Source organism: Pseudopodoces humilis, chromosome 5 (assembly GCF_049639895.1).
Source record: "Pseudopodoces humilis isolate 2021_Gansu_Grassland_sample_001 chromosome 5, ASM4963989v1, whole genome shotgun sequence".
Classification (NCBI taxonomy): Eukaryota; Metazoa; Chordata; class Aves; order Passeriformes; family Paridae; genus Pseudopodoces; species Pseudopodoces humilis.
Window position 1 is genome coordinate 59,156,205 of NC_142204.1, and position 25,078 is coordinate 59,181,282.

A 25,078-nucleotide genomic window follows, 5' to 3' on the forward strand; every position below is an offset into this window, starting at 1 on the left:
GACTAGTTGGGATTTGGAGGCGTCTCCCCTTGGCTTTGGGGGGAAAGGTGGAGTGAAAACATGAGCAGGGTCTCTCGGTTTAGGAGCCGTGGAGGCCCCGTCCGGCCGCCGCCTGTGGGGTGCAGCCTTCGAACACGCTGGGAAGATGTGACGCCGCATCGCGCTCCCGGCTGTGGTCAGCCTTGAGTTTTAGCATGGAAATGGCAGATTGCTGACACGCTGTTGAAGCGATGGAACAGTGAATCTCCAGAGCACTCAGAAGCTTCACAGCAATAGAAGAATAGAATAGAATTCACTAGCTCGGTAGAGAATTTAATGTTACTTTAAATTTTGTAATTCCTGTGTAATTCAGTGCAATGCTAAGTGTTTCTATGGCATTGAAGAAAGGAAAGAAAAATACAACGAAGTCATAGGTTATAAGCAGAAAATGGCCTCGAGCAGTCCTTCCACAACCCTAAAGCACGGGTAACTCTACTCCATGCACTTCAGATTGGTGATTGTCTCACTAAAAGCCTCACGGATTGGAATCTTGTGCCCCTACAGACAATGTCTCTCATTATCTTTATAGCCTTAACATTTAAAAGCTGCCATTAAAGTCTAACATTTCTTGTCTTACCCACACAAGGCAGAGGGAACAGGTTTTCCCTTTTGTCTTTGTTGATCCTCAAAACAGACTCAAAGGAATGGTGAAATTGATCCCTTCAAAATGTGCTTTATGTCCCCATAATAGGAATTCACTCAGAGAAGACTTAAAAACCCCCAAACTCAATAAGAAACCCCAAATGCAAAGATGCAAGGAGTACGTTTTCAGTATGCACAACTTTATTTTCTAGTTAATGGGTACAATTACTTTTCAAATGCATATTTTTAAAAGTAAAAAAACTTAAAATACATCTCCAAATTTAATATCTGACATGCAAAGACAGAACGGTAATACTCAAAATGCATACAAAAATACCACTTCATCCTACTGGAGAAAGATAAGCACATCTAGTTACACTACTTAAAGATATTTTAATTAGTACAAAACTGTAGAGAATTTTTGCTTAGTTGCAAAATACGTTATTTTGGTATCCTTATTTTTGATGGATACATGGAAAATTAAGCACATAACCACTAAGGCATTTGAATGCATTCTGCATATTACCTCTTTTTCTATGCCACTGTAGGCTTTGAGAGAAATGCTGTTTTTCAGAAAAAGTTTAATATTTTGTGCCTGTTAAATTAACAACCATGCCTAGAACAAATACACAGGCCAAAAATAAGTGCATTTTATCATATTTTATCAAAATTAATCCCAGATCAGATGTCATATTTGGAAAGGAATTGGAAGACTGGAAGAGTATTTAATTGCTTTTTAAATACCTGTACAGACAAGAACTAGAGAAAGTTAAAAAATAATGTAATGACATCTCTGTCAAGTAAGAATCTGTACTCACACTTCACAGTGCAGATGTTTTCTTGAGAAAAAAAAATTCACTGCTACCATTTTTCACCATCTTCTCTGTAGACAGATGTCTCCTGTGTAACAATTAGCTGAAAGCTTACTTAGCAGGTAGAATATTTTACTTTTTTCTTAAAATGTACGTATGTTTTAGAAAAGCAATACAGCTTCTAAAAAACATGTCACTGGCCTTGTGCACTGGCAACTGTTCCTGTAGTCAGGTTAATAGGAGGTTAACAGGCCATGGCCTGATGGGGTCTTCAGGCCAGTAAGGTGGGCTGAAGTGCAAGCCTCTGGTGAGAGGCTGGCAAGGGGACAGGAGGAGGACAGGTAGAGTTAAAAGTGTGTTACCTCGACAGGTAGAGTTAAAAGTGTGAGTTGTCAAATTACAGGCTGGGATGAAGCATTAGTGTCAATAGAAATTAATGGTTCCATCTGAAGAGGTGCAGAAGTCTGATTTGCCTCTTGAACACTTGCCTCATTCTCAGAAGGTGGAGATGCCCATCCTATGGACAAATGGCCCATGTCCATTGTGAATACAGCACTTTGCTGGCTTGGACTGGAGCACCAACATCACCTAAGTTCAAGTGTCTGTACTGAGAAACTTCACTGTTGTGAGGGCTGAAGTCTGTGCCTTAACTAGAAAATACAGATGCCAGTTTGGTGCTGTTACCTACTGTGCAAGATACTGTCCAACTGGATGAAATTTATAGATTTTTTTTTTTCACTGACATTGGTAGAGTTCACTCAGGTCCTGAAGCCAGAATAATTTATTTAGTGCTTTAACATTTTTTTTTCCACTGTTACCTGCAGCAGAAATCTCTGTGCATTGTGATGTGGGAAAATTTCTATGATGTAATCAAATATGGAGAATCAAATACACTGAAGCTAATTTTCCACATGGTTAAACTTAAAGGCATTTTATACCTGGACATTTCTTACGCTTTAGTTTTTATCCGTTTCCTCACAATGCAGGGTTTTTTCCCATTTTAAAAAATAATGTAATGCTAAAAAATTTAAGGTAGCAGTCTGTTTTCCATCAAAATACATTCCTTCTTCATGAAAATTAAGAACATTAGTTAAGGATTAAAGTTTGCTGCTCAAATCTTTATCTTTTGTAAATTATTGCACTTATGCATTATGAACTTTCATAAGTAAAAGAACAGCAGCAGTTTGATGTAGAGTATTAAAAGAAAAAATCTCTATAAAAATATAACTATTCATTAAACAAAAAATACAGCTATATTCCATTAAAAAACCCCAAACCTCAATACTAGGTCACATTTTGACTTTCTTGCTTGCACTCAGTATCAGCCTGTTTTACAGATTCCATTAAGTACCCAGGGACTAAGGTTTTCCTTAATTTATGTAATGATCGGTCTCTTTATGAAGATTATGTAATCTAGCCAAAATAATCTGTCTGTCCTTCATTTAAGGGACAATCATTAATAGTAGTGCAAGGCTTGCTACAGTGGGATTAATACAGAATTAAGGAACCCATATCCAAAGGTCTTTAGAAACTTCCTATTTGAAACTTCCTATAGTTCAGTGCTGTTTCCTGTTCATGTGACAGTTTCACCTGTCACCTCTTTCAGTGATCCAACTACCTGCAGCAATTTAAGGAATTGCTTGAAAATAATGATCATGATACATTTTTCAAGGCTTGACAGCACATATTCTCACACTCATGTTGTAAAATTCAAAGCCTTGGCCAGCTAAAACTCCTGCCCTTTCACTAGGCTTTGTAAAAATAATGAACAAAAGGCTTGCCATCCAAAGATTTTGGTCTCTTCCACTCTCCTGGGGAGACAACATAGCAGCTTTTCATCCTGTACACACTGATAAAAGTGTAGTGCAACTTCTGCCTGACTAGTCCCAAAACTGAGTACATCTTTCACAATAGTATTCTGATTTTCTTTTTTATTAATATATATCATAGCAGAAAGTGCTTGCAGAATCAAGGTCCAGAATATTTCTGGGATAATGTTAGCTAAAATTTGGAGAGTTGTAGAGATCTGTATCATTCAGACAAACAATCAGGGTTTTCTTCAAGTGCAAAGATTGGTTTCATAGCAGAAAATGCTGGTATAGATAGTACTGGTGCATGAATTTTGCTGTGCGCTCACAGGCAGGACAGTGCCAGCAGTCCTTCAGGAAGCAAGACGGCGCATAGCCTAGAGAAATGGGTTTTGAAAGGTGGAGAGAAACAGGGCATGGTTAGTTCTCAGTATACACCATTTGGGAAAAATATCATGTTTGTGTAAACTAAAAACTCAGTGAAAGTACAAAGAAAGCAACTTCTGTAAACTGTGCCGATTGTGCAAGAAGCTGTCTGCTGTGTTAAAAGGAGGAATGAAAGGGGAAGGTTGATCATCATTTTGGACTCTGGTGCCTCAAACCTTACAAAGTCTTTTAGGCACCCAGCTTGTGTTAAGATCTATTTATAAGCCTGTGTAAGGCAAAAATAGTCCTAAAGCAGGAGAGATGAAGAGATACTTAAGCTGATATAATCCACTACCATCTTAAGAAAAATGTGACTTCCTCCACTTAGCAGTGACATTCAGTATCCAGAGAGGGTATTTATTTATGGAGAAAGTACCTGTCGAGGGCCATACTCTCATAGTATGACTCAAGGCTACAGGCAGAGGGATAGACACATTTATATCTGAATTGCATACCTCTTCCTGAACATCAAGTTCATCATCAGGCTGGCTGGCTTCTGAGAACTCTATGGGTTCTTTAGACTCCTGCATGAGTGAAATCTTGGTAGAAAGAAATTAAGAAACATGATGAGTTACAGGTTGTCCATATCATTGAAATTGAGTTTTTTTACTCTGAAGTACCTTAAAATAACTTCCACAACTTAGAAGAGTCTGTTGTTTACTGTTCCTTGACAAAGATGATGATTTAGTTCAGCTGAGAGGAACTTACAAACTGCAGAGCCTTTGGGCCTGTCTCTGCTCACATGACTAGTTACAACTTTGTAAAAATAACAAAATCTGTCTTTAAACTCTATAGCATATACAGCTATAAGCTGTATAGCATTATAAAAATGTTAATCTTTACTATAAAAATTAGTATGAAAAAGTTATAATAAGGATCCTATCCTAGTTAATTATCAGTAATATTAAATTTAATTCTACTTATTAATTATACTGTAATAATGATTGCTAGGAAAGGAATTGTGGTGAAAAGAAAGGAGGACATTATATGACCATTTTCCTAATAAAGGCCCTTTAAATGCTTTAAATGCTGCAGAGTGCAGCAAATCTTTAAATACTACAGTCTTCTGGTTATCTGAAAAAAACACAGAATACAATGAGGAAATGCACAGAGAAGGGCAGCAGGAATGAACACTAGTGTGGAACATCTTCCATACACATCCATGCCAAGTAGAGGGAGATTATAGCTTTGATCAGAAGTCTATGGAGTGTTGGGAAAGGGAGCAGGGAATGACTATTCATTGCAGCTAACAATTCCGAAGTCCAGCAGGCTTAAAGCAAGCAGGAAATATTTGTCATATAATCTAAAATTAGAGAACCCTTCTCCACAAGATAGTGTCACAGGTTCCAAAAGAAGTATTACAGACACATTGAAGAAAACTGCATCTATAACAATTAAATATAATGTTCCAAGTGCAAAGTCCAGCTGATGAGGTTCTAAAGATGCCAGTAGTCAGAAATTAAAAAATGTGTCTTAGGATGGAGTGTTTTCCATATGTGCTGTTCCTCATATTCTTTTCACTAGCAAGCTCCTGGAGTTGACAGACCCTTCCTTTCATCTAGAAAAATACTCATCTACTACAGAAGCTTCCCAGTTTACTACACTCCCACTTTTTTTGTCCTGCAGTTCTAGGTCTACTTTTCAAATGTGCCATGGAAACTTCAAGAATGAGTGCTAGATGATGGAGGAAGGGAAAGGTACAGCTGGATATGCTTACCTTCTCAAATATAGGGTCCTGGTTGTCACTGTATGTCATTTGATTTCTTATGTAGAGCACAGCATCATGGACAGTCAAGAAAAATATGTCTTTTCTGACAGTGTCATCAAAAAAGGCACCCCGTTCCAGCTGAGATATAAGATTGTCTGAATAAAAGAAAGTCATAGTAGTTTTATACAATATGAAGTAATCTAAGAAATAAATGTTAAAATACATGGTTGCGACTGTCAAAAATCAAATGTTCAGCCAAATTAATCCATCAATTATAGTTTAGTCTTGATTTTTACTTTCCATATTTCCTTTACACCCCCTGACTTTTTTGCGTCCCAATGGAGCCAACAATGCTTATCAGTGTTACAGTTCACATATTTATTAGTGCAGATGCTACCACAGACACATCTAGAGATCCCTTCTCACCTTCATTTTATTCTTTGCATAAGAGAAAGTAGAAATATCTGGATGTTTACCTTGATATGAAGCAAAGTATACTCTCACATCAATTCTCTCAAACTCTTTAATTATCTAAACAAAAAAAAGTTTGCAACAAGGACATCAATAAATAAAGTCTGTAAGGAGAAAATACATGTATGTCTGTACATCTGTGTAATGTATAGGCACACACACTTCATTTTTTTCTGACTGTCTTCATTCCACATAGTACAATTTCTTTATTCATCATAATTAAGGTACTGCTATACTTAAAGATCCAGTAGTTAAGTACCTGGCTGCTGAAGTGGCTTATCTTCAACTAGGTAAGTGGAACTATCCATTTTACATGCACAAGCATTGCTGCTAATTAAGGTTGTCATTCTGTTCTCAAAATTCAAATAATCATCTCTCCAAGTGAGATCACATGGGCCTGCACAAGCTTTATTTCCCCCATGTATGTGTGATATGATACACTCATTCACTGGCACATGCAGGTTTTCTTACACAGATTTTTCCCTCATGCAGTGCACCAGATGGGCCTGTTGTTGGATGAAAAAGCTACACACAGAGAGAGTCATGTCAACAAACCCCATATTCCCACATAACTAGGCAGGAGGCTGATGCAAGGCACACACTACTCCTGTATTTCATTTAGTTAAAAGGCAGGAGACTAGAATGCCCCTGGCTCCCTGGTGGCAGCCAAGTCTCTTAGATTAGTGTTTTCAGAGGTGATTATTAATTCTATTTCTGTTAACTGATAAACTTGAGTCATGGTAAAGATCTGGTTTTATTGATAGGCTAAGTAGTCCCAACTGCAAAATTAAGTTAGTGAAAGCATCAATCTGAACATACAAAATATCAGAAAATACTGAAGATTGAACAATCTGGTCCTACACACTTGTAACTGGGCACCAAAAAATAATGGAAATACTTGGCCTTAATCTTTACATCTCATTTCCTTCTTTCTAGGAAGGAATATTATCTCCTTATTATGTACTGTGAGTTTGAAGATTAATTAGGAGTGTTGATGAAGAACTTGATACCAGCCACAGAAAATACTTTAAAAAAATGAATCATTCTTCCTTCATAATTAAAATTAATGAATAAATGAAGGAATGAATAAATAAATCTTGTGGCTAAAGACTGAATTGGGATGGTAAGATGAAATTTTTACTACCTCTGTGTTGAGTGAGCATCATCCTGTGCCCAGATTAAAGCAGGAGGCATGTGGAAAGAAAATATATAACTAAAATATTTCATAACATATGCATATAAGTGGACAACATTTTGCAGTTAAATTTTTTGAGTACTTGAATATGCAACCTTCATATTGTTCTTTGAATGCATTTTTCCCACTTGAAATACATGCCAATATTCTACATTTTGCTAGTATTTTTCATATTTACATTTTGATGGTATTTTTCAACACCATACCTTTTAAAACTCAGATATTAACTTCAGATAACAGCTCTTGATTTACATACTACTGACTAGTTTCATTTTCACAGAACATCAGAAAAAAATGCCCTTACCGTTTTTATTGATCTCACAGCTACAATATCCAAGAAGGTTACTGCTCCAAAATCAAGAATGAGACTGTGGATGGGCACCTTGGGGATGTTTACTTTGACTGGGAGTTCTGAATTCCAGTCCACCTGGATCTCCACTTCTTTGGTGGGAACTTGAAGATCCTGGTTGTCTTCAGGTTCCTCATCAGTCTCAAAAGCTTCATTATTAATACCAGGCTCACTGATGATGCCATTCTAATGTGCAGATGATATATATGGAATATAGAATTCAATCATGGAGAAAGTTTGGGAGTTATAGAAAATACCACCCTGTAGTACCTTCTGTTGAAGGAATTGACAAGACAGACACTTGTGACCAGTATCTCCTGCTGCCAATCTGGTACTGTGGTTAGCATAACTAATGCCATTTTATAAGGCAATCCATTCTCTATGGCTGAGCAGATTGTGTATTTCTTCCCTTTTCCTTAATTTTCAGGCCCTGAAGGTCCTGTGAACCAATTAGACAAATCAAACCAATTTCTTCTTCCTCTCCCTATTAGCCTCAAGGTTCCAGGGCACCAGGCTGATCTCACCTTTCCTTGCTGGCCTTGAAAGTCCCAGGCACGTGGGCAACCAGGTGTAGCTGGTGACCCCATCAGAGAAAAGGGAACTGTAACAGTGCACAGAGCACTCTGTATGGCAAGTCCTGTGTGGGAAATTTGGACCAAAATTGCTGCTGACAGTGAGAAACCCGCAAGGGCCAGGGATGCCTTCACTGTCTTTTGTTTTCTCTGAGTACTGGTGCCTCATCTTCTTTCGTGTAATTTTTAAGTCTAGATTATGATTGTTATATTGATACACTAAACGATGCTTAATTAACATCTGGCCTGACTTGATCTGAGAGGGTCCAGGTAGTTAGAAACTCTAAGTTAGGGTCTAGGTGATTAAAACTCTAAGTTGTATTATAAATTCTGTATGCTACTTATAAACTGTACTACCATGTACCAAGTCACACTTTTAATCTCTATTTTAAAGATGAGTACAGAGTAATTCATAATTAAGCCTTAACTAAAAAGCTTCAACAGTAATCCTTTGAGAAAAAATAGAAATAAATAGTTTTAAAAAGGCCTACCTTTGTAGCTTTTAATTTTCCCTTCTTGATTAGCTTTTGTATTTTCCTCAGTGCTTTGAGTCTCTTATTATATACCTTGACTGCATCAAATCCCACCTAGAGAATGGACCAAAATTATCTTAATTCAAGTATAATTCTAAAGAAATCTCACGGATAGTTAAGAAGCTTCCAAACGCATAATTTATCACTTACTGTGGATTTGAGGCTGCTTTTCAGTCCATCAATGTTAGCATAAAAAATTGGACTTGAAAACTTGAGAATCTTCACACCTTCTGGTTCTATAACCTGTTGCCAAATAATATAAGGTTCAACAGCAACAGCCATATTTTGACTAATAAGAAGCAGTTTAAATGTTTCAACAGTTCAACTACATATCTAATTTTAAAAAAATTGCATGGATTTGTTGATGATTGAGGGGATTCCATTTTTAGAAGCTTACAGCCCCAGCATGCAAGATGATCCAACCATCTGGATGAAGATGATGCTGAAATTTGTTATTTTTGAGGACCCCACTTCCAAATTCAAGTTGTGTACAATATGCAAGGCACGACCTTTTCTTACACTGACACGTAGACTGAAGGAAAACAACTCAGCAATGACTTACATTTTTGTAGTCCTTGACTTTCTTGTAGATGTCTGTGCCAGGAATGTTTCCAAAGCCTCCCCATGAAGGACTAACAGAAATAAAAATACAGTGAAGGTAAATGTCATTCTTGGGCACTCACAGAATTGCAGGGATTGCTCCATACAAAGTGTCTTTGACTCCTGTAGTTTGTCTTCTAATGCCAAACTAACAGACTTGCAAAAGTGTTGCAGCTACTTTGCATCACTGTAGTGAAAGGGCCTTTATAAAAACAAGGTACTTTGGTCTCAGCCTACTTAATGCACCATTTTGATTTAAGAGCTGAGTGAACAATTGGTTTCCCAAACCAGAAAAACATTTTAAAAGGCAATTGGTTTGCTTGAAATTTAAAAAATCAATTTTTTTACACTGAAAAAAAAGATGTCTTTTTTCCATTTCAAATCAACTGAAATACATTTACATGCTTTTCAGATTATGTAAATCTTTTTTTTCCAACCTTTTTAATTTTTATTTCAGTCAACAACAAAATCAAAATGTTTTGCAGTCGTCAGATATATATTTAACAGTTGAAGCAAATTGTTTTCAAATTTGTAGGGCCTCATGTCCCCCTTATATTTTGCTAACATTATCTGAGTTTAATTTGGGAATGTTTTTTTGAGGCTATTCAGATTTAATTTTTTATAATCTATTATCATGTAACAACTTTTACAAGGCTTTATTTTTAGACATTTGCTGACAGTGCAACTATCCTTTGGTAATGCTAGTTACCATACTCTCTGGACTGCAAGCTGAAGAAAAGAAGTTATATTGTATTTTCAGATATAAGATCAATGGAAAATAACAAGAAGACCAAATAAGGTTCTTCAAATCCACCTTTTCTCACCATTCCACTCCATATGTTCTTTAAGCAGCAACAAATCAGCCAGAAGCACAAATTTTTTTTCTTATTCTCATGCTTTCTCTTGCTCTTCTTTTACAGCCATACAATCAGTCTTTGTACAAGCAGTAAGTGAAAAGGCTATTAGCATGTGCAACATACTGTAGTAATATTACCTGCTGAAGGTTACTATCATGATCAACTAATTACAAAAGCCATACATCTGTTTATATTTGATCTAGAATGTTCCTGTCCCTTTTCAGAACTCAGCTGTGTGGATGCATATAAAACATATGGCTAAGTACCACCAGAGTGCCCAACATGATATGAAATACTGATAAAATAATGCATCTTCTCTTTTATCACTGTAAGTAAATGATAGCACACAAAGAGTGTCTTTTTCTAAGAGATTTTTTTAATTTCAAAGTTTTTGTAAACCCAAGCAGATATAAAAATCATCTTGTGTTTCAGCATACTTTTTCATTATATAAGACTTATTTCTGATACTGTATTACTTACAACTGAACTCTCAGCACAACTGTCAGCAATCCAAACAAAAGTCCAGCAAGTAATCCCAAATCAAGTCCCAGAATGATGGATGCTATACATGTAAAAACCCAGATCATCTGGAGAAGAAATAACAAACATAAAGTGTTTTAATTTTAACATATGACTCCTAATCATGCTAAATAAACACTAGACCAGATAATATGAGAAGCACATTTTAACTCTGGAACTGATTTTAGCACATTAGCAATCAGCTGACTTACACACAAAAGTCTTCCTCCAAGATGCTTTCATCCATCATTATCTTATTAGGCATAGTTAACTGTTTAGGAAATAAGGAGGCTTTCAACATAACGGTATTTTTTAAGGATCTGATTCCTTTGGTGAAATTAAACATTGCATTTACTTATTTCCGATGAGGGCAATCTTTGTTAATATTTCTTAAAAATTGAAAAGAGTTTTATTTTACTAAGATGTAAAATACTGTAAGATGCCCCCCATGCAGACATATAGGGAAGGAAGGGGATTCCTCAGTGACATCTAAGAATCAGAAAGAACTGTTGCAAAGAGATGTATTTAATATTAACAGGTTGATGGAACTTCTCTAAGATCTCCACTGAATATTCATGCAGAACAGTTGAAGTGCACTCCTCAGCTCTTTCTTACATCACTGCCCATGGAGTACATGCAATTTTTAAAAAAGCTGAGTGCTTGCACTTCTCACTGAAGTCAGTGGGATCTTTTGTCTGTAAATCAGTAAATGATTGACTAAAATATTTGAGATCTGTCTAAAACAGGTACTCCCCAATGACGCTGTAAAATCTAGTCACAGTAAGGACTGCATGGAAAAAATGTCATCCATGCAATATTTTCCTGCCCCAAGAGCCACAGTGAAGGTCTGTTCCAAAGAATATACAATGGGAGATGTGAGCAAGTACCCTGAGATATGATTATGGTGGTTCATAAGAAAAGCCTGTTCACACATCCCTTAGCATGCCAAATGAATCCAAATTCTAGCTTGGATTAGTCTTGCTACAACAAGAAAACATATTTTCTCAGGACTAGCTTAGATTATTCAGGCAAATGGGATGTCCATGTGGTAACAACATAAATATATGTACATGAATTAAGGAAAGGTCATCTTTTCTGACTCATTTAAATAGTGCAAAAGATAAGATCAGAATGGTAAAGGTGGAAACATGCCATCTTTATTCTGCTTTTCAAGCCATATCAACACAAGATTGCTGTAAATGATGGAAAGGGATATGAAGGAGTTATCACTGCACACAAATACCCTGATTGGCACTCTTACTGCAGGGTTTAGGGGACAAAGAAGATTAGCAGAATACTGACCTAAAAATGGGGAATTTTTCACTAATCTCATGGCATTGGCATTTTGAGGATGCATATAAAAGTTTTCTGATGTTAACTCCCCAAAATCCTGTTTATGTGGTAGTTAAGAGAAATTTGGATGGCATTAAAAGGTAAAAAAACCCAAAACTGGACAAAAACATTCAGGAGAAAAAAAAAAATTAGGTTACTTACAGCATCCACTTTATTCTGTCTCCATAGACGGGGAACATCAAACACTTGCATGAACATCCCTTTCAAGTTAGCTATGACTACAGCTGCCAACACAGACTGTGGAGAAAAATAATGAAAAAGTGGTATTCAGAAGCAAAGATGTATATGAAGATAGTGCTCAGTATGACACACTATAAACCACAGCCCTGTCTGGAATCAGTCACCACAGTTTAAAGAGGGATATTAATCTTGCCCATCATAGTTGAGCATTTGGATCTGATGTAGCTGTGCTGCAGAGGAAGAGTACAGTACCTTTTGTAAGGGCTCCAGCAATTTCCCCAGGGCAACAATAGAAATCAAAACGATCCCAGCTGAGATTATACCAGCAACCTGCAAAGAAAAGTGTTTATAGGAAATGAACTTGCTACGAGTCTATCATCTCTTTCTAGGATTACAAAGAAAAAGGTACACAACAGTTGCACATTACATTTCTTTCGGAACAGGGAGACCTGCCAAAGTGTCATTGTGTTTAGGCATATACGGGCAACCATTATGTGCTTCAGCTAACACAGAGGGAATTCACTTAAGCAGGAAATCTAAACAAACACAAGGTACTGGCTCTTGAGGGGTTATGTTACAGAGACAGATGAATGGAGCAGACTGTGTGTAAGCTGGGAAAGGAGCTGCTGCATAACCTGTAGTTTTTCACTGTTAAGGGCCACACAACTGTAGTTTAGTAAAACAAAGTCATTTACTCAACATGACAAAGACGTCCCATGGCTGATGATGAATAGCAAATGGCAGAGCTTCTCAGGCCAGCACATGGGAGCTTAAAGATATGGCCAGCTGGGAGAGATTTCCTCCCACATCCTACTGTGACAAACTCAGTCCTCTAATTGGAAATTAAATTCTGGGGAACTAGAGTTAGAAGATTTCTGACCCATAAGGTACATGCTATGTAAAACTTGATTGCCCTCTTCTGGCAGAGCTACAAAAATGATTCACTACTAGAGCTGAGCTGCTAAGACACCCATGGCTTTCCATGAGCCAGCAATGCGATTGTCTTAGGACTGTTTTCATCTCATGGTGAAATCTGCACTACACAAAATAAAATATATTTGTGCACAGTACTAGTAAGAAGAGGTCATTACCTGAGTCTTTCCACCAGTACTTTCTTGGACTGCAGTCCGTGAAAGAGCGGTAGTTGCAACAAAACAAGAAAAGGCACCTGAAAAAATGTTGCTGAACCCAAAGGCAATAAATTCCTGAAAGAGAATTGGATAATGCCGTAAATAAATATGCCTGAAGACAGTTTTTCAATGGAGAAAGACAATAGCTTCTGCAGTAGTTGATAAAGTAGGTAGCAAAATAATATTAAGAAGAGTATTAGTTAGTAATAGCTGTTAAATGTTTACACAAATTCCTCTTGTGCCAGTGCAGCTACCTCTGTTTGGAAACCAACACAAAGATGCTGGTATACTCCCCCTGAAGTGGACATACTCATCTGAGTACAAAGGTGTTTAAAGCTTACTTCCATCTATGTTACCAAACATAACATTTATAACAATTACACTGGAATAATTGCATCAAGAAATGAGTACTAGAATAAATTTAACTCCCAGGTATCATCAGCTAAACAAATTATTTTGATCAGTACAATAGTCTGAGTTTAGACAAGTCTTTAACTAATGCAAAGCATTGTATTATTAGCAGAACAATTAAGGAACTTTGCAATAAAACACAGTTTCACTGAAAACTTTTGGTTTGCTGAGTCAGAAGTTTTTCACTCTTAGCATCCCAATGAGCTCATGCTGAGTCTCAGGCAGCATTCTCATAGATTTGCCCTCGGGTCACAGATGCCGGCACCTACTGATGCTGTTTTTTCTGCTCAAGTGACAAGGACCCTGGGAGCTTTATATCCTGGGATATGGGCCATCCCTCTGCTGGGAAATAAAAAAATTTGGGAGCTGTCTGCAATCAACCCCATATAATTGACAGAAACATTGTTTTCACTCAGCTGACACAGGCACAAGAGCTTTTTACTCACTGCAAGCTTTTTAAAATATAATTTAAGATTTGATTTTGACTGTCTCCCTTCTTTTCTACAAAAATAAACTTCCTCTAAATTTTCATTTAGCTCCAGCTACAAGAGCAGGAACAGACCTAAACAATTTCCTGCCTATTCAAATGTAACCACTGTGATCTGTGAGAAAATATTGGAGGTGTAGTTCCTAGTGTTCTTAGGTGTTAATAATCTGGATATATGAGGACAATATAGACATTGGTAGATAATAGTATCAACTCGTCCTTCAAAATTATTTTACTACCTGCTTTTATGGTGTTACTTTAGCTTCTCCAGATCAAATGATGATTTGCCCATCATCCTGGGCTGCATTTAGTATTTTCTACATGTAAAATTTGTAACATAGGAAAGGAAGGCACTTTGCTTTTATAAACTAATTCTTCTACTCCAGTATTTAATCAGTATATTTGAAGCACACCACTGCTGGCAGAACAACATATTCAACAACAGAACAACATAAACAGAACTTCTAGGCTTATGTATTATTCTCTGAAATTTATTAAAGTGAAAGTTGGTGCATTTTGGTCAACTTTAAGACCAAGTGTTACCAGATATGACCTTTGAGGATTGTAAACTGACAAACAGAAGCATAATTTTCTTATATACTGCAAAGCAGTGTTTCTAAACTCAAACTTTATGTAATCTATTAGTACTAAAATAAAGGACTCATTAAACAAAGTACTCATCTATTTGTTGCAGTGAGGGCATTTTCTAATATGCTCAAAGGATAAAATTAAAAATTAGCACAGATGCAGGAGAAGGAAGCTTTCTGACATTTTAATTCCACACCATGGCCAAGGAACATAACCCCCAGTGAAGACATTGAACAAATGCAGGAATCCTGTAAGAGCTTGAGATGCACAACTCATGTCACATTCTAGCTCTGTGCCCCTAGAAACTAATGCTTAAAACAGTTCAGCCATTTAGTGCACACAGCTACTCCAGCACGTTCATATGCTGGTACACATTAACTTCTTTTGTGAAGCTGCAGGACTGATCTATCAGGTTACAAGTATAGTTATATTGATGTAACTGGTGTCATGCTGAGAAGTACAATAATTTATTAACTGTAAAGTTCAGCTGATTCAAATCCTGCATGAAGACTAAGCCTAAGTAAAGCTGTCCACAGCAACTTCTTAGCTTGATATTGCTTTCATCTGCCCACTCAATGTACCTCAAAATATGCATTACAAGTGGAAATGGAAAGTAGGTTGTTAGGCCATGTAAACTTGACATCAACAGAAAATTCCCCTTTACAGTGCTCAGCCCTTTTAGAGCTACTGCAGTCACTAAACCAATACAGAAGGAATGAAAGAGCATGAAAAAGCCATACTGAAAAAGGATCTGGCTCATCCCTGTGTGTCCATTTAAGCTAACTTTTTTTTCCAAGACCTGAAAGACTTTCACCTATCAGACTTCAGTGCCTGTCTGAAAAATGTGTGTGAATGGTGTTGTTTTCATTTGGCTACATAGGTCAACATGTTTTACATTCACTATGTTTATAAACTATTTGGTTATACATACCTGGTTTCCATCAATAGCATAGTCATACTTGGTTGCATATACCTTCCCCACAGATACAGCAATAGCATAAGCAACAACAGCAATGGAAAAGGAGGCTGCAATCATCTGGGAAAACAGGCTGACATTTGGAGGCTCAGGAGGCAAAAATCTAGCATTTAGAAAATATATTAGTGTTACCAACTTTGATTGAATTCTGTTCTTACCAGAACTGTCAAGGAGTTTGAGGCAGAGGCATACAGGTTGCTTATAATATGAAGTGTAATGTTTCAAGTTAATAAAAAGGTGGAAACAGCCCATTGACATACAGTACACGCTTATCTAGCTCACCCCAGCCCAAATCCTGATGCTATTTGTCAGCAACAAAGCTCCCATTGTTCTCAGCATGACTGAGATTTGGCCTTATGATAGCAAAGTGAAAAACTACATTTTTTGAAGCATCGAATAAAGAATGCATTGAATAGTATGATGAATTACATAAATATGTTAATGACACGTCATACTATTGTTAACATGCTTCTTCAGTAAGATCTCAGAAGCATTTTATCCCCTACTGTGTTTCCACAAATTTTAATTAATTAAGCCCTGAATACCAAATGGAATGTGAAGGTTACTACTGTGAAGTGCTCTGAATCTTTCAAGTGGAAGTCTCTACCAGTGTAATCCTCAACATCCTTGCTCCTATGTGTATGGAAGTGACAAAGTTGATTTGGATAACAGTAGCAGCATGAATAAGAACTGCAGTGGGATAACTCAGGATTACAGAAATTAAATCTAGGCAGAATTTCTTTATTAAAAATCCTTATTTTTTTACAACTATTTTCCATAGTCTGTAGTCACTTTATGAGCAGGAAGCAATTAATTTTCGGATAGACTTCATCAATTAGATAGACATTCCTAAGCCTGTTTTACAGAAGAAGGAAAGCTAGGCAACATATTTAGGTGGCATAATTGATAGAAGTAAAACTCAGAAAATCTCCATGTCTGAGTTCTAAACTCAGGTTACAGCTCTCAATGTTTCTTTTATGCATTTTCTCTTACTACAGTCATTTTTAGCTGATTAAAATAGTACCTTTTCCCCCCAAAACAAAGACACTCACCCTCTTGGAATGCTCTTGACAATGCCTGCATTGTATTTTTTTTCCAAGTCGGCAGCATATGAAATGCCAGTGGCCACTATTGTCTGTAATAAAACAACAGTTTTAAGACTTAAAAAGAATCCCTGTCTTCCTGTAGCTAGACCCATCCACTTTATCTGTTTTCAGCTTTTGTTATGCCCCTTTGCTTACCACAATAACTTCTATGGGTATAGGTATAGGTATCTTGTGTTTGAACCGATCATTTATTTCTTTAACTACCATGCAGACAAAAATGGTGAGGAGTCCAGCAATAAGATCTGCAATGTTGGTGGTACCAATTTTTTCAAATGTTTCAACAAGAGTCTGAAAAATAAATATGACAACACAAAACAAACCCATGAACACTTGAAGGATGTGCAAATACTCATGAGACAATTCAGACACATAGGGTTTTTGAGGAGGCCAAGTAAATTCTTCATTCAAGCCTGGAGAAGCCTGAGGAAAATGTATTGTCAAGGTGCTACAGAATCAGTAAATGGATTTAATACATTATATAATATATATATTTAATAATTTAAATTATATTTAAAATATATTTAATAATTTAATGGAAAAAGCATAATTGCAAGAATTGTCCACATAGGGGGCTTCTGCTTCCCAGTTTCTAGTCAATTATTACTAAGTAAAAAGAGCTAACTCTCTACCTGTGTTTTACCTCTACCTGTATCAGAGCAAGGAAAGGAAGATCTATAGTTTCTTCACTTTGACAAATAGCAAGGGAGATCCTCATTTTTATAAAGAGAGTTGGCAGACTCATGAGCAAAGTTCTGTTTCACTGCATGCCCAGTACACGTGGTCTGTGCCTCACATGGTTCCTATTTCCACTGCTGACTAACAGAGAATGAGTGTGAACACACAGGTCCTGCCTGGCTATGGAGACTCCTGCACTTCAGAAAAGCAGCCACTACCCCACTCTACAGTAAATTAACCCTCCCAACAGAGTTCAGCCCCAGACTGGAGCACTCACAACTGGGCTGCAATAGGCAGCTCCCTTCTCTACCCTTCCTGTGCTCTTGCTTGATCCTATTGTTTATTACAAGTTATTGTACAGAGAAAACATGAAGGGATGATTACAGAAAAGTCACAAATACACCTCTGTCCTCCTCCAAAGCATCAGGGTAGTTCTCACTTGCCTCCTGTCTCCAAGAAAATGTAATCCCATGCATAGTGAAGTAGCTGTAGCAGAACTGGTAGAAAAGAGGCTAGAGCCACACTTCTTGTATCCTGGTCATCTCCCCCAGTAATGAGCTTTTGGTTTAAACATAAGAGGAGGTTTGTAGCAGCAGCACTACTCCTACCCTTCTGAACAGGCTTTGGTTTGGAAATATAACATCTAAGTGCTTAATCAGCTATGTTTTCTAAGCTAAAGAAGCCTTCCTGAAACACTGAATCAGATGACGTCCCTTGGTTGACTGAAGCCATTTCTTGCCCATTCTACTGTTTACCACAGATCCCATAAGAACGGCTGACCACCTCTTACACTGCTTCCCTTCACAAGGAAACAGTAATGTCCTAACTTTGGTTGTGGATTCTGCTAATGTCAGATGCTTGCTGTTGCAGTCTGTTAAACAACACTATTGAAGCAAGTCCAAAACTTGCTGAAGCAGACACAGAAAATCACTGTTTGAGCAGACCAGAAATAACAATTTCTTTGCTCTACGTGCATCTACAAACACATTGACCAGGCTCACCTGTGACGCCACAGAAGCTTTGAACTTTAACCTAAAAAGTCAGCATCCCACTCAGGCTTGCTGGAGCTGGAAGAACTATTTAGTCCTTTTAAAAAGTGTATTATACTAAATACAATACATTCAATAAACAAAGAGATGGAAAAAAAATGCTGGATTAACAAGTTCATCATTCTGACAGATCAGCTGTAAGATCTCTTATATAGTACTTTGTCTCACCTAACTTCCCTTGTTCTGAGGGGAAGACTTTTTATTAGTTCTGAAAAGGCCCATAAGATAATAACTTTTTACCCCCACAAATAGTCCTCCGGATTTCTTTTTTAATTTTTACCTTATAATATAGTTATATTCATCCTACTATTGTTAATCTAGATGTCTGTTGTATTTTTGCTAGTCTGGTTGCCAGAACTTGCATGTAAAACCTCCAATTGTTTTTCCCCTAGAACAGCCTCTTTTAGAAATCTGCTACTCTAATATGAAGTGCTATGGAAAATCTAAAATACTGTGAACCTGGACACTTTCATGCTGAAGTCAGTGACACAACTCTGAATAATTTCCCTGGAAAAGGATACTATTCTGTGACACAAGACCTCTAGGAATTCAGTATTTGGATAACACAGCCAAAACATTTCTCCATTATAGCTATAAAATCTATAAATTTCTCAATTTTTCTATAAAATCAACAAATGGGGCTGTGACAGCAACAGTCAGCCTCACATTTGCTAACCATTAGGTACCTGGTCAAAGGGTGGGAATCTGCATCCTTTAGGTATTCACATGCATGGCTACAGTGTGAAATGGAGAACGATGCCCTTTACCAGAATGACCTGCTGGTTTAAGTGTAAAGAGCCTTGGGACTGCCAGCTTTGGGAGATGACCTGACAGGGTCAATAAATGATCAAATGTCCTTCATAATAAGTGAGAAAGAAAGGGATGAGACAAACTATAATCTCCAGAAGTGAAAAACTGTTTTTCTGGATAATCACATTTAAACTTCATGTGAAAAAGTGCTGTCTGTAAATGACTTCAAGATGGCAATTAGACTTTCTGTCTGGGAAACCCCAAAGGCAGCTGCTTATAGCTCCACAGCTATAAATGAACAGCTGCAGATCTTCATGAAAGTGAGAACTAAAGGAATGCCCTATACTTACCACCATATAAATGAACCATCCCTGTGTGGAATGGAAGCAGAAGATATGCAATTATATAAAAATATCTGTCATAAAACTAAAGCAAATTAGAAGGGCATACTTACATATATTATGGAAAGGACACCATTATAATTTTTAGTTGAAACATTCAGAACTATTTTCAGTTGTGACACAAGCACTTGAAAAGCAGCTGCAGTTGTGAATCCGCCAACTAGTGGATCTGCAAGGTACCTCACAATGAAACCAATCTGGAGAACTCCAAATATAACCTGGAAAGATCATGAAGAATAACAGCTTATTAAATATCAAAAATGTACACTTTTATTTGGAGATTTCTTATGCTTTGTTTTTTCTCTTTGTTGATGCAGAGTCTTAAGTCCATATTTCCCCCATTTCAGCCTAGTGTAGCTTAGTATCGTCCATCCAAGGAAATAAAGGGACCTGAAGAAATGTGTGAAAGGAAGCTCCAGGATATGCACCATTAGTACTCAGTTTCATGCAGGTCTTCTGGTCTGCAATTGAAGGGCTGTTCTGTTCTCTGTGCTCCCAGTTATGCTGTCAGAGACTGTACAGAGGATAAGAAGCTTTTAAAGGTTTGGGACAACTTTCCTTCATTTTCGTGTTTTGCTACAGGAAAATGTCTGACTGCTGTAGTAGGTATTTTCCTGCCATTAACATTAAAGCAGGGTCAACCTTGTGTCTTCAAGTCAGCTATTTTACCTGTAAAATTCCAACCAGGAATGTGAGAGTACTAGCAATCAGCACTCTCTGTGCATCTCTGGATTCAGTGTCTATCAGTGCCCCAGTGCCATTAGTCCCTGTAGCATTACTGCCTTCTATGAGAAAATTCTCATCAGGGGCCATGCTCAATACAACAGATCCCACCATCAAACTGACTACTGGGAATGGACCTGTAATGACAAACAGAACACACTAAAGTTTAACACACATTGAAAAAATGCATTTATCAGACTAGACAAGAAACTCCAGGTCAGAAAAACCATGTAAAATTGTAACTGGGATACATTGGTACTATTAGGGGACCAAGAGCTGCAGGCACTGTATACATAAGACAAAAATACTGCACCTTCCTTAAATACTGCTCCGTCTTTAAATAATTTATGTTTTACATACAGATACAAGTGTGGTTCCATGCTTTGCTTGAGCCAACTTAGGGCTGTACCAAGGCCAAAGGGGCAACATGTTCAGCATGCTCCAACCACCTCCCCTGTATCAGCATCACAACCAGACAATCACCAATCCCGGTGAAAGCAATATTTATATCTTTAAGTTTTGGGGTTTCTTTATTTGCTTGTGGTTTTTTTGGTTGGTTGTTTTTTAGTCATGGTTAGTTTTCAGCTGGTCCAGCTTGCCACATGATCAGGGATCTCAACACCATGGTTGTGGCAGGAACATGATCCAGTGGGTAGGACCACATCTTTTGGCAGTATTGTGCTATTACATTGGCTAAAGATGACTGAAACTATACTTCGGGCAAGGTACAGAGAAAGTGATCATTGTGTCAGCAAAACAATCTAAAAGTAATCATATTTGTTGCAGTTATTTACTAAAATTATGCAGAAAAGGAAAATGTCACGAAATCTCCCAAAGAAGGTTAAGTTAATTTTACAGGTACCTTAGAGAACACTTCATGAATAAGAACATTGGGAAAAGCATAAAAAAAAGGAGTGTTTGATAATCTAGAAAGTAGGAATGCCACCATAAGTAGACATAATAAATCAGATCTGAATTGCAAATGTGAGCTGCTTCGTAGGGTAGGAAGAGGCTAACAAAGTTGAGCAAACATACAGAGATTTTTGATGCAGCAGAGAAAAAAGTTGATGAATAAGTGTAGTATCATGCCAAAGCTCTGGGAGGGGAAAACAATATATTTCTTGGTAGATATGAACAAGGAAAGACTACATTTTGTTAGAATGAAGAAGAAGGAACTTCAGTGATCACACTGTAAAAGAATTTTAAATGCAAGAACTGACAGGAAACAAACCTCATATTCTAAAGAAAGTATTCAGAAAGAATCAACAAGGATTACCCATAGCCTTGGTGTGAGGACCTAGAGTGAGGCTGGAGTGGATACACAAGTTCTGGGTCTCCATGACAGGCAAGAAGAAGATACTGTCCACAGTAATGAAAAAAGGATGCAGCAAGTAAGGCTTGTAGAGAAGACTAAAAGAGCTCTGTTTTAGCCATCTTGAGCTTTAGCTGATAGATGAAATGTTTGTCATTCATACTGCCTACTGAGGCCTTGATGTTGTCATTTCTTGCATAGAGTGTAGATTTAAACTTCAGCACAAATTCAAGCAAAAACTAGGGGCATACCTGAAGTTAGCTATTATGCACAATTGCCTGTATAAAGCAGAAATAAGCTTTAATTTCCCAAGATCCATCAATATTAATATTCACCACAGCAAATTTGTCTCAGAAAATAGTTATATTGTATGAAATATAAATGTCTGCAGTAAGGATTAGCACTTTGTAATAGATAATTCACTGTAACTTGAACACATGCAGTTACCAACTGAGATGTGCCTTGATGTTCCCAGGAAAAAGTATGTCAGGATGGGGAAAAAAGCAGAATAGAGACCATATCCAACAGGGACTGCAACCAGCAAAGCATATGCCAAACCTGAAATGATAGATCATCAAAATATCACATTTAAAATCTCTCAGCAATCTACTATCTTGTCTAGAACAGACTTTCAGAAAGATTTACTGCTTTGGTCCAGATGCACTTTAGAATATGTTTTGTCTGTAAGTCATTTGCAGGCACACGTGAGTGAGTTAGTGAGTGAGTGAGTGAGTGAGTATTGAGGGCTGTAAATCACTGTATATCCCATGCTGGTAGCTGAATACCAGAGTAAGTACTGAAAGATGTTCCTATATTTGCATAGGTAGCCCCATACACAGGCTGAGATAGGAAACTTAAGTAAGAACATCGTTGCAAGAGAGCTTGCCTCTAGAGAGAAAAGGAGGATATGTGAAGGTTCTAGTTACAGACAGAAATTTCAAGGGCAAGACTCTGAATTATTGCATGACAAACATGCTTCAGAGTATCTTCAGCTCTTGTGAAAATAGGGCCACTTCTTTTCCCAGTAGCAGCTTAAAAACTAATCTACCAATAGTAAGTCACATAAATTTGAGAGTCTCGGTTCTTCTTCCTTTGCATACCTGAGCAAGATGTCAAATCCAGCAAGCAATAAAAAAAAAATTGCCTTCAAAATCATATTGGCCAGAGTATAGTATTCTCCTTCAAAGATTCTCCAAAACCCATCAAGAGTTCAAACAACTGAAGTCCTGGTCGTACTACTGTGGGTGATGGGAGGACTGTGAGCAATACACGTAATTGCTGGGAATTAGGGACTTGAGGGGCCTCAAGATCCCAGAAGCCTCTATTTTTTGTAAATATTTTGGCCAATTTTTCCTGTAATGCATGCTCTAAAATTTCAGATTTTTTTTTTTTTTAATTATAGCTAGGTGTAGATTTGCATTAATTTGGGTTTTCCCCTTTTTTTCTACTTTTTTTTTTTTAATGCACAGGTGGGAGACCAGACAGTATATTTAAAAATTTTGTTTTACAAATGGATTCTAATTAAGACAAAATCAGGCCACTGAAAAAAAGAATAAATAAGGAGGTTATAGTATAAGCACAACAGCAATTATAAGTAATATGAAAGGTCCATCCAGCCCAGTTCATTTTAAAAAGGCACAGGGATCCTGTAACTGTGCCACTACCTTCAGCAAAGATCTTCCAGCTCTGACATTCTTCTTTGGGAAAGAATCACTTCCTTTATTTCTCAGGTCACCCCCTGCCTGGGGCAGAAGTTTGTAATGCTTTTTTTTCTGACAGTCTGCCTTCCTAGCATGCTCCAAGGGAACAGACAGGAGGGAATACTTGTGTCTAATCGGGCATGCGTAAACTGCTTTCTTTGTTCCCAATGTAAATCTTTGTCCCCTTCTGCAAACACTTAATTTCCATTGAGGGAAAGTGTGGGGTTGTCACAGCTAGTTTTGCCTGCTGCAGTCCTAAAAAAATTGTGAAAACTGTGTAAGATTAGATAAATTAATGGTGAGATTAAAGAAATGAGTGTGGTGGATGTGTCAGGGTTATAGTCAGTCTTGTCTTGGATGCTGCCTCAGGCAGGATGGTTCTGCCCTCTGAGTCTTCCTTAAGTAGCTCATTGGAACAAATTTCTGACATTTTCCTATTTGTTCATCTGCAGAAAGCTTTACTAATAAGAAGAATAAGGAATTAAGGAAAGCTTAATATTGCAAGCCATGTACTCTAAATATTCATCAAGTTAAATTTTTTAAAAAATGTGAATACATCACCACCTCTTTGAGGGTTGTCTTCAGAGACCTGAACAACCTTATGAGATGAATTTCAAAAAGGAGTAGATATCAAGGTTGATTATTTTAGGTGAATAACTAGATTTTTGTAGGCAGTTGCAGAAGAACTATAGGCTTAAACAACCAAGAAAGAGAAATAAGACCACACGACCTATCTGATATATCACAATGTCATTAAAATTTTAAATATCAAAATAAATACTCTTTGAGTAAAGTGCCTGGAAGAAAAGTTAAATACATCTTTATAGCACATCACAGGAAATTTAAATCTTCTAGCCAAGGAAAGAAAAAGGAATAAATTAAAACCATAAATTATTTATTGCAAAATAATGCCTAATATCTAGTATTAAATAACAAGCTTCAGATTTGTAATTCCACCTGCATTAACGTCCCCGTGTTCGGCCGGCTCCCTTATGGGGACGTCCCGGGGAGCGAAGCGCCGGCATGCCCGGCTTTACCTTGCAGGGTGGCAACGAGGCCGGTGCTGAGCCCCGAGATGATGTCGCTGATCAGCCACTCTTTCACCCGGTAGTTGGGCAGCCACTCCAGGATGGGCAGAAAGGACTTGGCAATCTGAAAGGCCCTTTTCCTTGAACATCTGCGAGAAAACAAGTGATGAACGCACCCCACGGAGCTGCAACCGAAGCGCCCCAAGAACCCCAGAGTGACAGAGAGCTGAGCTGATGCACATTTAAATTTAAGGGGCAGTGGCTGTCACAGTCCTGTCTTCCAGACAGGGACGGGGCACGAAGTGGTGTCAAAAGAGGGCTCTCTGAGGAAGCAGCCCGCGGGCAGCTGCGGTACGCAGGGGAGCCGGGACGCGTCTGCCCGCAGCCCGGCGTGCGGGGCTCTTCATCCCTCGGCGGCTGGAGTTCGTGGCCCCGGGACGGCGCCCCCCGGCTCCCTCCCGCCGCTCGGACCCACCTGCAGGCCGCCTGCGCCCGCTCGCGGAGCGTGGGCGGCAGCGGCGGCCGCCGCTCGTTCTCCTCCTGGAAGCCGGGCTCGCTGTAGATGGGCCGCGCCACCACGTAGTGGCTGAGCTCGGGCAGCGGCTCTGCCGCCCGCCCGCCCGCGGCCATGGCCCCGCCTGAGCCGGCGGGCGGCGAGCGCGGCCCCCCCTGCCGGCCCCGCCGCCGCGCCCGCGGCCCCGCAGCGCTGTCCGCGTCCTGAACCGCGGCTCCGACGGC

General features: G+C 38.2%; 1 protein-coding gene across 1 annotated transcript; it reads right to left on the minus strand.

The window, feature by feature from the left end:
• Positions 1-800: 800 nt before the first annotated feature.
• Positions 801-24,985, minus strand: SLC26A4 (solute carrier family 26 member 4). The gene is made up of 20 exons (XM_088055604.1): positions 24,816-24,985; positions 24,350-24,489; positions 22,060-22,170; positions 20,247-20,437; positions 19,631-19,795; positions 16,838-16,990; positions 16,649-16,731; positions 15,552-15,699; positions 13,096-13,209; positions 12,257-12,334; positions 11,966-12,061; positions 10,433-10,539; positions 9,058-9,127; positions 8,646-8,738; positions 8,454-8,549; positions 7,346-7,576; positions 5,852-5,906; positions 5,385-5,530; positions 4,123-4,206; positions 801-3,618 (listed from the first exon to the last, which is right to left on the minus strand). The coding sequence occupies exons 1-20, from the start codon at positions 24,968-24,970 to the stop codon at positions 3,595-3,597; spliced, it is 2,340 nt and encodes a 779-aa protein (XP_087911730.1). The 5' UTR covers positions 24,971-24,985; the 3' UTR covers positions 801-3,594.
• Between the last annotated feature and the right edge of the window lie 93 nt (positions 24,986-25,078).

Bases quoted from the DNA above. Each gene is read 5' to 3' on its own strand.
- SLC26A4 (XM_088055604.1), bottom strand. From the start codon at position 24,970: ATGGCCGCGGGCGGGCGGGCGGCAGAGCCGCTGCCCGAGCTCAGCCAC. The intron at 16,991-19,630 runs GTAAGTATGCCC...TTTATTTTTCAG, and splicing joins GTGTCCTTTCCATAATATAT to ACTCTTGTTGAAACATTTGA. The intron at 10,540-11,965 runs GTAAGTAACCTA...TTTCTTCTCCAG, and splicing joins GACAGAATAAAGTGGATGCT to ATGATCTGGGTTTTTACATG.